Here is a 14,955-nt window from a genome sequence, read left to right on the forward strand (position 1 = left end):
CAATCCACCAGCCTCTGCCTGTCCAGTGCTGGATTAAAGTTGTGGGCTGTCACGACTAGCTTCTTTGCTTCGAGCCGCAGTATCCTCCCCATAAGAAAAGTCCTGTGACTGTCGCTCTCTGTGACATGAGGGAGGCTTGGGCAGACGCAGACAGTAAACACTAACATGCGGTCAGCAGGGAGAGCACCACCGTGGCTTGCAGGGCTGGAGAGGGGCCTTCCACCTCCTAACCCAAAGGAGGGCAGGGGCCAGAGCACGGAAACACTCCATTTCCCAAGTGCACAATGACAACTGCCGAATCTCAAGTGCAAAAGTTAGTCACTGTGATAAGTCTGTCAAAAACTAGAGAACCTTGCTTGTAAACAGTAGGTCACACACCACCCAGGATTTAAATGCCTCCCTTCTCCTTCTCAGCAACAGCCTACTTCACAGGACACTACAACAGCCATCCCTACCTGTGTGGATGCGGCTGTGTCGCTCCAGCTGGCTTGGTTTGGCAAAAGCCTTTTCACAGGTGTCACACTTGAACACCCTGGGCTTCTGGGAGCTGAGCGAGGGGCCGGCCTGGTGCGTCAGCATGTGCTCCTGGCAGAACACAGAGACCGGCAAGCGTTAGGACTAACATTTCTCAGCTCTGACACGGACACTCAACTCTGGCACTAGACAAGGAATCACCTTTAAAGACAACCTCCCCGGTGACCTTCTGACTGGGATTTCAGGACCTGGAGTCCATCACAGTGTCAGGAAGGTAAGAAACCGAGGCCTTGGCGGCTCTGTGTCCACACAAGTGGCACAATCTCCCTCCCTCCTCAGGCTAGAGGGACAGCTCAGGGAACTGCTAGCCTCATGCAGCACAGCCCGCTCCAGAGAGGAGCCTAAGAAGCTTCTCTTCCCTACATTTTTCAGTCCACCTGGAAGCCTCGGCCCACAGCTAGCTCACAAATGCTTGCCCTGCAAGCCCGTGAAGATGGACAAATGCTTGCTCTGCAAGCCAGTGAAGACGGAATACTTCCAGCAGCTCACCCACAGCAACTGACTCTGTGCGGCCTACCACACCACCACCCGCACCCGACTCCATAACTGCACTCTGGGTGGGGTGTGATTCAACCTCTCAGTGGTTCTGCATCTGTGTGAGCTGGCTTCCTCAGAAATGACAGCTACTGTGTTCAGAGGCTGACACCAAGGCAATTTTCACAGTTATCACACAATTACCTGATAGTCTTTATGCTACCCTAACCCTGAAAGCAGACTCAGACCTGCAGTGTTTGCACCTACATCTCAGACTCATGAAGAACACCACTGCACCCTGAGCCTGTGACGTGGCTCAGAGGACACAGGGGAAAGAAAGCTGGTTGATGCTGAAGGTCAGGAAGTTTAGGACAGGCTGCAGAGCTCGAGACTTCAGCAGGAACTTCAAGACTGTGCTGTGTCTACTGTTGACACCTGACAGTGACACCTCCCTACTTCATTTGAGGGACTCCAAACCCTGGGAAGAGCCCGCATTTGGGACATTATTTGGGACAATCCAGTACTCAGGAAAGACCGACCATGTTGTAGCTCTACAAGCATTTCCAGAAAAGAAGAGCTGCCTAGCACAGTACCACAGTTGCTATCTGAAGCTCATGGTTTTAAGACCCAGTGACAAGCTGCATTCTTCATCAAAGCAGGTAGACTTTGCTGCACTGAAATTGAGTAGCTCCCAAAAGGAGAGTTCTTGTCAGAGGACCAGTCAAGAGTGGTGTGCTTTTTCTCTGCAGGGAGCTCTTGCACTTATGCTGAGTAAGTGAAAAACTAGAGTGTGCAGGGGACAGACAGACTTCCTCTGTTTGGCCAGGTAGACAGAGAAGAAACGTGGGTGGTGTTGGCCTTTGGGAGGCACCCCCTATAGGGAGCAGAGCCAGGAAGGACAGCAGTACTCTCGTTCTTACTGCTAACCCCTTACCATCAGATAATCACTTAGGAAAATAATGCTCTGGCCAGAGTGATTTGTTAGGGGACCCAGAGAAGGCTTCCTTGACAGTTCATTCCTACACCCTCTCTACAGATGGTGTCTCTCCTCAACTATGACGATAGCTTTACTGGAGCCCCCATGTAAAAGGGAGAGACTTGGCGGGTGTCAGCAGGAAGCATTCAGAGTCCTCTAGGCACACACAATGAGAGTGAGAGGTAAGGAAGGGACAATGGAGAAGGTGTGTGTGTGAGTGCCTATAAGAATGGAAGAGGTTCACAGCAGGTCTCCTTACTGCTATGACTGACACAGCTAGACGAGGACAGGTTTAGATGTACAGGGAAGAAGGTGAGACGTACACCCACGTCACTAACTGTCCACACCCAGGCCCAGGTTCTCTCTCCATCTCTCCCTTCACACTGGCATGGAGCATCGCTGTGACTCAGAGCTGCAGGAACGCACTACTGTTGGCTTGGATGACGCACACTTCTTCCTTCCCGGCCACAACAGGTTCTCTGCCTGCTTAGATGGCCTTGATAGTTTTGAGGACTCTTAGCTATCACTGAGTGTCCCAACTGTGACGTATTGGCTATCACCATGTAGGCCACAGCTCTGCCCTCATCACTGGCTTTATCATGCTGGTGCTGGCCATGGCCACATCTCAAGCATTTCCCAGGCTTTCCCACTGCACATCTGTCTGCTTCTGCTACTCTCCTTCCTCCTACCCTGCTGTCCACAAGGCTGCCTTTAAAGTAAAGAGGAAAGGCAGGGTATGATGGTGCACACCTTTAATCCCAGCACTTGGGAGAGGCAGAGGCAGGTGGATCTCTGTGAATTCAAAGCCAATCTGGTCTACAGAGAGTTCCAGGTTTCCCAGGACTGTAGAATGAGACTTTGTCCCCAGCCCCCACCCAAGGTAGTAACTCTAGCTTGAAAGCTTCCCAGGGTTCTGCGTCCCTTCTACATTTATGCACAACTCTCCAGCACCACTGTAGAGCACAGGGATCCTACATGTTTACCCTGCAAGGCTGCTCCCTCTGAGGTAAACATGGAGGCTAGTCATCCTGTACTTCTTCGGAGAATGTTCTGTCATACTGCAGTTACCAGCCACCCCAAGTTCCTCTCCCACAGCCTCTGATAGCTGATAGCTTTTCGCATTTCTGTCAGCGTGATAAGTGAGGCGTGAGGGTCTGGCATCACTTTACATTAGAAACAGATTTGCAACTGCTCAGGAATGTCCAATCTATACGCATACACTCGGCAGGCCAATGCCTGTAACTACTTGGCACACACATTTACACCACCATTTCTAGAAACATGGGACACTTGTCACTCAGTTTGTACTTTGGTTAGAAGCACTGTGGACTCATGACTGTGGCTGTCCCCTGTCCCCAGGGTGTACCTTGAGGTGAGTGGCACGCTTGAAGGCCTTCCTGCAGACTCGGCAGCCGTGAATGCGCTCCTTGCCATGCACCTCCTTGCTGTGGTGCATGAGCACGGCAGCTGAGGAGAAGGCACGGTCGCAGTCCAGGCACTGGTGTAAAGGGCCCTCCTTTTCAGGTTGGCTGTTAGGGCTCAGCTGGGCAGAGACATCAGTCACCTGCAGAGGCAGGAGCACTAGGTTATGACAAGCGAGGGGACTGCAGGCTGCCAGACAAGCAAGGAAGCGCTGTGCTGCCTCACATGGACACACCACATTCCAGGGGAAACCCTGGATGCTCTGTGAGGGGAGAACACACAGCTACCCTGGCAGCATCGAGACACTCGTGCTAAAAGCAATGGCTAATGAGAGAACCTGGGAATGTACCCACCATGTACTCGCCCAGCCCAGCTTCCAAGCTGCCCTCCTGGTCACACAGCTGTGTGCTTAACCACAGCTGCACAACAATGAGGGCCACAGAGCCCCGCCATCAGAAATGGTAAAGAGAAAATAAGGCAAACTTGTAAGATGCTAGACATTCGTTTAAAGTTGTGGTTTGGGCCAGCACACTAGTTCAGCAGATAAAGAAGCCCACTTCCAAGCCTGAGAGCCTGAGTTCAATCCCTGGGACCTACATGTTAGATGGAGAGAACGGACTTCTCCAAGCTGTCCTCTGGTTTTCATCCCATGTGCTGCGCACACACATAAATGCATACACAAGGCACATACACATAGCATACAAACATAAAAACATACACTGAAGATGCTGTGGTTCCAATCTCCATACACAGTACTAAAACCGCAACAGCAGTTAATGGTGTTTAATTAGCTTTGCTTGAGCTGAATTACTCCCTAACTGTAGATCCCAATTAAAGAGTAGGTTTCCAAGTCAATTTCCTGGGATGCCATTAGAACTTGCAGAGAACACTGCATCCCACGGAGACAGTAGCCTTCAGTCTTAGAGGTAAGTAATGGTCTAATGGAGCAATTATAAAAATAGGTATGTAACTCGTCAACATTTTTATTATTAGTTTCTTGAATACTTTTTCAAAATACCAGAATATACAGGAATGGATTGCAAAATCGTAAAGAACAAGAAAGAAAAGAGAAGAAAAGACACTGCAAGATGGCATTATGCAATCCTTGTGTAAGAGAGAATGCGTCCGTGGAAAATACACAAACACGTGTTAAGGAACTCCATAAAATGGACCTGTCTGTGGTGCCAACACAATGCAGTTTCTTTCTGTATTTTCCTGTGGTACATTTGAAGTCTGGTATGGTGAGTCCTTCAGAAGTTTTCATCTTGTTGACAATAGTTTTTGCCATTCTTGTTTCCCTCTATGAAGAATTTAGTGGCAATTTTGATGGGGATTTAACTTAATCTGTAGATTGCTTTTGTTAAGGTGAGAGCACTGCTGGAATAGCAGTCACGCCTGGGACACTGCACTGCGGTGCAGAGGTAAGCCTGAGTGCTAGCTCTGAGCTCTTTCCTGCTTCTTCCTTGTGCTGAGTCTACTCTGCACCCTTCCACTGAGGCAGCATGACCGAACAGCTGATTACCAGCTCCTCTGCTCTGTGAGTCTCTGTGGTGGGTACTGGAGCTTGACACAAAACAACTAGTTACACACAGCTCTGCTCACTGAAACAAAATCAGGGTATTCCTTGGTGTCGCTGACATTTAATCTCTTTATGAAAAAAAAACAAGTCCTTGTTCTGAGGGACAACTAATAAACTAGTCTCACTTCCTAACAAGATTCAGACAAAATTTAAAGCTCCCCAAAGTCAGAGGTCAACAATTTTCTATTTTTTAGTTCTGACTCATTAAAGTATTACAAAATGTTTATACATGTGTCTGTGTTCAGGTTCCTACACACGCACTTTAGGACAATATCAATCAGCCAGACTGTGGTGGCGCACACCTTCAATCCCAGCACACAGAGGGCAGAGGCAGGTGGATCTCTATGAGTTCAAGATAACCTGGTTTACATAGAGACTAAATTTCAGGATAGCCAAGGATTCACAAAGAAACCCTGTCTTAGAAAACCAAAAAGGAAAAAATAAAATAAAAGAAATAATGGATGCTTCAAGGAAATGGACCAACAGAACTGGTAAGGACAAGAAAAAGCCATGAGGCCGACCGGTCAGGAAGCGGAGAGCAGACGCCGACCTGACAGCCCATCAGCTCCCCATCAGCCACACTGAAGACCACTGACCAAGGGAGACCTGGGGCTGTCATCTGCCAAGCCCACAGGACCCACAGAGTTCAGTACCTGTGCTCTGGGTCTGACAGGGACTACACTTCAGAGGCTGGCCCCATTCACTAGGGCCACCCCACACGGCCCTCATTCACTGTCCTGTGCTGAGTGTGACCTGTGCAGGAGCCATACCTGGTAAGCTATTTCTTCCCCAGCAGCAGATGAGGGCTGTGGGGTGTGGCTCACTAATATGACTTGTGGTGAGCCTGCTCCACCTTGGCCTGAGAGAGAGGGATCCGTGAGCAAGGCTGGGAACTGCTGACCCTGTCAAAAGATAATCACTGCTTTAGAAGTTTTCACATTATCAAACCATGCCATCTTTTTAAAAAGCCTGTAGGGGTTGGCAATGTGGCTCAGTGGGTAATGGCATCTGCCTCCAAGTCTGATAACCTAAGACTGATCTACAGAGTAGGAGATAACGGAATGCCACACCCAGGCCTAAACACACATGGCCATGTGTGTGCACACGCACATGTACACACACACTACATAAAATGTAATTAGAAGAAAAACCTGTCAAGGCGCAGTCTTTGGACAGCACCATCTGCCATGTGACCCACAGTCAAAGAGAAGTGCAATGCAGGTCCACCTGCCGCCACTGACTGACTGACTGACTGACTGACTGACTGACTGACTGACTGACAGAAGATCTGCCTCACAGCGGCCAGTTCTCACCAGCATCTGCCTGTGGAGAGGAACTAAGGGGCACTGGTGCAAAGGGGTGCTACTGTGACCTATCCACATAAAGAAATACTCCTCAGCAGTAAAAAGGATGAGGTAGATACATGGTACATGACAGGTTCACCCTGGAAACCCATCCAGGTAAAAAGGGCCATTCGCAAAAGACCCCATGATGTTTGACTGCACCCCCATAAACAGAACAGACAAACCTGGAAAAACAGGGCAATGGCTGCAGAGTGTGTTGGTAAGATAAGGTCAATGCCAACTGTTAGCTGCATCTAAGTCACCCAACAGACAAGCCTCTGGACATCTGTATGAGGAATTAATTTCTAGACTGAGTTACTTGAAGAAGGAAAATTCACCTTAAATGTAGGTGACACATCCCACTGGACTGAATAAAAACAAACAAGTAAGATGTGCACCAGGGCTCTTCTCTCTCTGCTCCTGACTGGGATGTAATGTGACCAAGATGAACTGACACAGAAGCTGACTAAAGAAGGACACTGGCAGATGGCAACTGTGGTGGTTCCAAGGAAAATGGCCCCCACAAGCAGGCATATGTCTCTAAAGGTCTGGCTCCCGTTGGTAAACTGCTTAGGAAGATCAGGAGGTGTGGCCTTGTTAGAAGAAGTAAATCATTGGGGGTGATGTGGATTGGGCCTTGAGGTTTTAAAATTCTAGGCCAGGCTCAGTTCCATGCATGGCACTCTCTCTCCCCTCTCTCTCTCTTCTCTCTCCTCTCTCTCTCCTCTCTCTCTCTCCCCCCTCTCTCTCTCTTCTCTCTCCCCCCTCTCTCTTCTCTCTCCTCTCTCTCTCCTCTCTCTCTCTCCTCTTTCTCTCCTCTCTCTCTCCTCTCTCTCTCTTCTCTCTCTCTCCTCTCTCTTTCCTCTCTCTCCTCTCTCTCTCCTCTCTCCCTCTCCTCTCTCTCTCTCCTCCCTCTCTCTCCTCTCTCTCCCTCTCCCTCTCCCTCTGCCTGCTACCTAGGGGTCAGGATATAAGCTTTTAGCTACTGTTCCAGTGCCACACCTGCCTGCTTGCTGCCACATTCCCCACCATGACAGACAAAGCCTCTGTAACTGTAAGCAATCCTTCGACTAAATACTCTTTTATGAGCTGCTTTGGTCATGGCATCTCTTGACAACAAGAGAAAAGTTAATAAGATAGCAACTAGTTCATAGTTCAAACCAGTTCATAACTTCTCCTTTTTGACATTTATTACTTTAACAAGAAAACAAAACTATATATTTAATAAAGAACAAACTGATGAAACCTTTTCAGAGGGTCCTGGAAGCTCTCTCTGCAGACACTCACCTGAGAGGTGATGTTCAGTGTAACTGTGTCTAGCCCTCCAGGCAGCATGCCCTGAGTATCAGCCAGGGTCAGCGTGACACTGGCGTCAGCACCCACCCCTGATGAAGACATGACCAGGTTCTGGGCTGAAATGGCTGATGGCGACATCGGTGCTGTTGAAGGCAGGCTCCCATTCGAAGGATTAAGTTCTACAGAATAAGCAAAACAAATCGTCAGTAGTAAGCTGGGCCGTCCTGTCTAGAGCCTGAGAGGAACAGTCTGCAAAGGAGATCAGTGAAGCCACTGGCATCAATCCTCTGGCACCACAACAAGGAAATCTCAAATCTTTGAGGCAAAACGATGAGAGGCTTTCTTTGATTTCTAAGTACATAAGGACAGCACACTCTGCTTCTTCATCATGATCCTGCAGGTGTGTCCAACCTTTTGACTCTCCAAAACATCATTATCATCTACAAACCCCACGCTCAAGAACCATGCAACCGAGTTTACAAAAGGAAAAAACAATCAGGTTTTAAGTAAATTCACAATTTTGTGTTGGTCTACATTCAAAGTTATCCTGGGCCACATATAATTTTGCAGGTTAGAAACTCCTGAGAGAAAAAGTCCAGAAGATGGTAGCTATGCCTCTGGGCCTTATCACTGCTAGCTTGGTAGAAAGAAAACTTGGCAAGGACTCCTAGGACCCCAGACCACAGAAGAAAAGAACCAGGTGGGGCCAAGAAGCAATTGAGTTACTGGACAAACAGGACTCTCTCAGTCCTTCCTAACAATAAAGGTCTACTTATTCTAAAACACAGGCTGTGCAAAGAAACCTCACACTAATTTATGTTGGTAGTAACATATCCAGCACAACACCTGTACTCTCTGATGCACCAAAACCTTCACCTGTTTTCCCAAGTAGCCAATGCTGAGAGAAAGGAAGATGTCCGGAGCAGAATAAGCACAAACAGCCCTCCCTTCCTTCCTTCCTTCCTTCCATCCTTCCTTCCTTCCAGAAGCATACTCCTACGCCCTAAGGCAAGCTAGCTACATAGGATTATCTGCATCCTTCAAGGGCACCAGCACTGAGCACACAGGCACAGCCAGATCCACATGCTCTCACAACTCTGTACCCTTAACCTACGAACACACGCTCATCATCCTGGACCAGCCCAGGAACAGGTACTGAGGACCCTAAAGAGACAATGAAGCTGAGTTCATGAAACCATGTCCTTCTAACGCATAACAAAGAAAGCAGGCTCCTGCCACACCTCTGTGACCTGAGTGATACCAATCCAGAGCCTCTTCTAGTAGTCAGGGGCCAACAGGAAAGCCAGGCTACTTACTTGTAAGTGGAGTTCTCCAAATACAAGGCCTCCATAGATCCACACTCGTGGAGTCCCACAATGTGCTGCACAGACCTGGAACCTTCAAAAGCAGTAGAACCATTAGGAGGCTAGGATTGTGTGCACAGCAGTAGCCGCTGGGGCGGGGCTCCCTCCCGCCTGCTCCCATCTTGCACAGTGCTAATGCACAGATAGGAGTTGGGTCTGTGGAGGGCGTCTCATGCACCAGCACTCGTTACGGAGCTCCCACTAGCAGCACTCCCTGTGCTACCTCCACAGATCCGTGCTCATGCACACGTGAACAGAAATAGAAGAAAAGAAAGGTCCTTGATGACAGCTGAGGTGAGAGCAACTTCCTTCTTCAAAATAGCAAAATGAAGCTGATACTGACACTGTTCCTTACTACTGGGCAGCCCAGAAGTCACCCTCACTCTGCCTGCTGAGGGAAAAGAACCTGAAGGCCTCTCCCACCCACTAGTAAAGGGCACCTCACTTGTCAGTGATGATCACAAAAGCTCCAACACAGCACAAGAATCTAAAGAGGAAAGTGAATGTGGACTTGTCCAGGAAGCAGCTTCAGATGACGCCACAGTTCATACTCAACACTGACAAAGCTGTCCCTAGACAAATGCCTGACAAGAGAAGCTACCCTGAGTGCAGCAGAAAAGGACACAAGCTACAGTAGGAAAGCAGAGAACTTCTTCTTATTGTACAGTTGAGGATAAGCTTTAAACAGCTCTTGGTGATTATCGGTTAAAATCTCAAGATCGTGCAAATACAGTTTAATATTTAACGAACAGACTTTATTTCCTACTTATTTTTTTCTGAAATGGTTGTTCCTCTAGGACACAACTCGAGAAATATTATTTTCCTTTATGAGTATAAGTTACTTTAAGAGGTACTAAGTAGGTCAGAAGTGGCAGAACACACCTATGATGCCAGCATCAGGAGACCAAAGGAGAAGACTCGAGAGTAAGAATACACAGCCAGCCTGGGCTACCTAAGATCCAGTTTACAAAAACAAAAAACCGTGATCTATGAAGTCATGCTTGTCAGATGTCAGCCTTAATTCTTGGGGAAATGCAGCCCTATTCCGGAAGTCCTTTCCAACACCTACATCACGCAGGGCATAGCCTGTTTTCTTCTAGTGCTTTAATTGTTTTAGGACCCATGTTTAGATCTTTGATCCATATCCGTTAGATCTAGACATGTGCGTAATTTTATTCTTCGTTACCACGGATGTTTCTGCATCCTTATCATGTACTCATGTTTGGCTCTCCTTCAGTTCTCTCTCATGGGTCCACATGGCTGTTTTTGTGCCCGTGTCTTGTTTTCATTACTGCGTCTCTGTAATATATCTTCATAAATCTAAACTCCTATACAGCTAAGGAAGCAATCGGCTGGGCGAAGAGGAAGCCCACAGACAGCATCTATAGTCAGCTGTCTTCTGACTGAGAATTGATATTCACAATATAGAGAGAACTTAAAAAGAGGTCCTCCCCACACTCCCCCAGAACGACCAATGGGCCTGGAACCTTAGCAGAGTTCTGGGGGTTGGGGGATGACTAAGAAATATCTTCAAGTTGTTCATCACTGCTATTGATTAGGGAAATACAAATCAAAACAACTCTGAGATTTCATCTCATTCCCGTCAGAATGGCAATCATCCAAGCAATCAATAATAAAATGCTAGACCGGGCATACCATAAAGGACCCCATCACTCACTACTGGTGGGACTGCAAACTGGTACAGCTACTCTAGAAATCAGTAAGGAGAGTTCTCAAAAGCTAAAAATAAACTACTATATATCCAAGCTGTCACATGCCTGGGCATATGTCCAAATACTGTATATTCAAGCTGTCACATGCCTGGGCATATGTCCAAATACTGTATATTCAAGCTGTACATGCCTGGGCTTATGTCCAAAGACCTTCACATCCTGGTCCACAGACACTCGCTTCCCATGTATCCCAGGCCCAGAGTGACAAACACTGCACCTCCCTGTCATTAGAAGCTCCTAGCGGCAAATCTTGAGGTGTGAGCACATACTCTGGAATAACCACAGAAGCCAGGGTACAGGTGAGCAGGGAGACAGGCAGGCTAGGGGCTCGGAGAGCATGGAGAAGTTGGGACAGTGGAAGGCTCTGTAGGGACGGGAAGGAGGGACATGCAGAAGACACTGTAAAGGTGACAGCGGGGTACACTCGATCTCATCAAGGGAGTGGAAGAGAAGGAGGGCTCTTTGGGAGTGGGAAGGGCGAATAGGGAAGAACAGAGACAGGAAAGCAGCAGTAAGGATGTCTGAAAAATCACAAGGAATCATACTATTAACTATTTACCTTGAAAAAGAAACCTGTAACAAAGACCTATGACACATATAATTCTGTGTGTAAAAATACATATGCAGTTGAAATGAACTCTTCTCATCTGGGCTGAAATTGCTCCCTCCAAGAGTCAAAGACCACCTTTAAAAAATACTAGACATGAGTCAATGGTCAGTGCTGGGCAAGACACTCCTAACACTGCCCTCGCCCTTGGCTGCCCATCCCACGCAGCAGACGGGCGTCTGTCCCCATTGATGAAGACACGCTGCACTTCAAACACAGGGCCCAGAGGCCCCTGAGCTGGAAATGACTTGGATGTCTCCTCCCCAAGGCTCAGGAACCATTGTAAAAGCGCAGGGAAAGGGGAGTAGAAAGATCTAAGAGCCAAATGATCTGGAAAACTGAAAGATTGTATTTACTAGTCCTGGAAGGTGCCACACAAGCTTCCAAAAAAGCTGCTGGTAAGCAACCAGCAGTCCTACCCAGACTTAATACCTATGAACCAGAAAGCCTGGCATGGCACAGCAACCCTGAGAGAGCAGGAGTGGCCGTTACCTTGGCAGTAACCACATCTAACTGGGTTTACGATCTACTCACAAGGGAACCCATGCCTGGTACTGACACCCCACTGACTGCTTAGCACTTATTAAGTCACAGATCGTGAAGGGGAGCCTGCGTCCCCCACTTTCCTAAACCAGCATGGGCCCTAATAATGACCTAAACACTGCTCCTTACACCACAGGTAAGTATGGGCTCCCTGATCATCAAAGGAACTTCTCTGCAACAGGCAGAAACAGAGCACAGAAAACCACAACTAATCAAAAGTCAGAGTTGTGGGCAAAATACTCAAGAGTATTCACAAAGAAGGATTGGGGAACATTGGAAGAGAGGGTGGAAAGACTGTGAGGGCTGGAGGACCAGGGAGTTTGCTTTATTAATAATGTCAGAAGCTACAAACAGAATGTCCCATCTACAGGACCCTAGACATAGCTGAATAAGGACAATGACAGACAGGCCAAATGGATGGCAAAAAGCCCATGAGGCTACACAAGGAACTTCAGGCAGCAAGGAATGTTAAGCATGGGAGAAATAAAGTCTTCTCCAGGGAAAAACACGCCAACTAATTATCCAATAGAAATGGTCAGCCCTGAAAATATACACGAGTAACAAGACTGCTTAGTTATAGAGATACATATGTATTATACACACACACACACACACACACACACACACACACACACACACACACACACACAGATGCATACATACATATAACAATTACTGTAACAAAGGCATGGATTTTACAAAGCATGACTCTTAAGAGAGGGGTAAGGACAGGGAAATGACCCAATTGTAATCTCAACATAAAAGAAAAACACTAATAAAAGCAGACATTGCTTTAAATATGTTGAGACAAGGTCTTGTCTTCTAAAAAGGTATACTGTAAATTTATAAAACTTCAGAAGTAGTTTGAAAAATGGGCAAGTCTTTGCCTCTGTTGTCAAAGTTGGCAAGTTTTGTTCTTGAACTGTTGGGAAATAATAGATTGCTCTCAAATCTAGAGGAAGCTAATGCTAAAAGACCCTCATCCAGTATTAGCAAACAAAGAAATGTCTTTACTTTCATTAAAAACAGAAGTGGCGGGGCTGGAGAGATGGCTCAGAGATTAAGAGAACTGTCTGCTCTTCCAGAGGTCCTGAGTTCAAGTCCCAGCAACCACATGGTGGCTCACAACCATCTGTAATCAGGTCTCGTGCCCTCTTCTGGCCTGCAGGCATACATGCAGGCAGAAAGCTGTATGATGTATACATAATAGATAGATAGATAGACAGACAGACAGACAGACAGACAGACAGATAGATAAACAGAAGTGGCTATCCTGGAACTCATACTGCAGACCAGGCTGGCCTCAAACTCACTAGACCCGCCTGCCTCTGCCTCTCAAGTGCAGGAAGCAAAGGTGTGCGCCTGAACCTGACTTATACACAGTATACGCAACATGGACACAAGTCCTGAGAGGGACTGAGTCCTGAGAGGGACTGAGTCCTGAGAGGGACTGAGTCCTGAGAGGGACTGAGTCCTGAGAGGGACTGAGTCCTGAGAGGGACCGCCTGCCATCTGGGCTGAGAGGTCACGGCCCAGGGCAAAAGTGTAAGGCAGGACAGAGATCTCTAATTGTAAGCAGCTTACAAGCTTCTGATTCCATTCTGAGGAGGACTGCAGCCCATGGGTGGACCAGAAACCTCACCATCTGTTAGGCACCATACATCCATACATCCATACATCCACACATCCACACATCCACACATCCACACATCCGAACATCCGAACATCTGTACATCCATACATCCGGACATCTGTACATCTGTACATCCATACATCCAACACAAACTGATCAATAATTTACTTGTTAGGCACCATACATCCAACACAAACTGATCGATAATTTACTTCTGGAGTAGAAAGTGAGCTACTCTATAAATTTACTGGGTGAATTGAGGCCTAAGGGGTACATATGTAACTTAAAACAGTAACAGGAAAACCAGGCATAAGAACTTGTGGGAAAGAACAAACCAAAGAAAGGGTGTAACTCTCACCCGGACCCCACAGTCAGAGACAAGGACACTAAGATGACATGGCCTTACAGCAACCAGTCACCATAGATACTCGTGTGTATGTCAAGGACGAACAAGCAGAGGCCTCCTCACTGTCCGTGGACTTTCAGGTTGGCTTGGTACCTGAAGCCGGCAGCTCTATGTCAACTTGACACGAGTCAGGGGCACCTGTGAGAAGGGAGCCTCTGCAGCGTCCAGCTGTAGGCAGGCATGTAGGGCACTTCCTTAATTAGTGATTGACGGGAGAGGCCAGCCCACTGTGGGTGGGGACACCCCTGGGATGGTGTCTTAAGTTCTATAGGAAAGCAGGCTGAGTAAGCCATGGGCACCAAGCCAGTAAGCAGCACCCCTCCATGGCCTGTCAGCTCCTGCCCCAGGCTCTCTGCCCAGTTTGAGATCCTACCCTGACTTCCTTTGGCAATGAACTGTTATGTTGAAGTGTAAGCCAAACAAACTTCAAGGTGTTTCCTCACAGCAGTAGTAACCCGAAGACTGTACCCAGTGCTGAAGTTGGCTTATTCAATGTCTGCCTGTTCACCTAGATCTGGATGAACTATCTGGACGTGTACCTGAACTCACGATTTTCTGTTCTCAAAATCTGGTTCTGCCTTTGACCTCACATCTGGAACACCTTCAGTGTCAAACCATGACCCTAGCAGCTCCCTTCCGGCGTTAGCCTAGTCTGTTATCAATACAGACTCTTTCTTGGCCCACTGCTGAAACCTCTTTAACTCTATCTACTGAAGCCTCTGTGTTAACTTGTGTCAATCATTCTGTAAACCACATATATGCATATACAGATACATTTACTGCAGGCTTTGTGATATGATAATATTAGTAACCCTGACTTAAGTAAAAACCCAAGTGCATCTAATCCAGGTCACCAGGATAGGCAGGACTATGACAAAGTGACATAAAACGGTATTGTGTACTTGTGCATTCTGTTTCCAAATGTATTTGGTATGTGTGTATTTCTGTATCTGTGTATTAGATATTTTTAAAATTCTGAAATTGCTGGGCAGAAGTGGACATGTCTTTAATCCCAGCACGTAGAAGGCAGAAGCAGGCAGACCTC

At 47.4% G+C, this 14,955-nt stretch overlaps 1 protein-coding gene across 9 annotated transcripts in view; it reads right to left on the reverse strand.

The window, feature by feature from the left end:
- Nucleotides 1-14,955, reverse strand: part of Zfp236 (zinc finger protein 236) — a 99,790-nt gene that overhangs the window by 7,238 nt on the left and 77,597 nt on the right. For 8 of the 9 annotated variants that reach the window (XR_361554.4, XM_006255013.4, NM_001427206.1 and 5 more), the window contains 4 exons: nt 7,616-7,803; nt 5,756-5,887; nt 3,351-3,548; nt 456-585 (listed from right to left, as the gene is read on the reverse strand). Coding sequence is in view for 8 of the 9 variants with exons in the window: in XM_006255013.4 (XP_006255075.1) it covers nt 456-585; nt 3,351-3,548; nt 5,756-5,887; nt 7,616-7,803 (648 nt within the window). In the remaining variant the exon portion in view is untranslated. Of the gene's footprint in view, nt 1-455; nt 586-3,350; nt 3,549-5,755; nt 5,888-7,615; nt 7,804-8,940; nt 9,023-14,955 lie in introns of those variants that run through there. The other variant, XM_006255016.5, reaches the window with a different exon arrangement.

Source organism: Rattus norvegicus, chromosome 18 (assembly GCF_036323735.1).
Source record: "Rattus norvegicus strain BN/NHsdMcwi chromosome 18, GRCr8, whole genome shotgun sequence".
Classification (NCBI taxonomy): domain Eukaryota; kingdom Metazoa; phylum Chordata; class Mammalia; order Rodentia; family Muridae; genus Rattus; species Rattus norvegicus.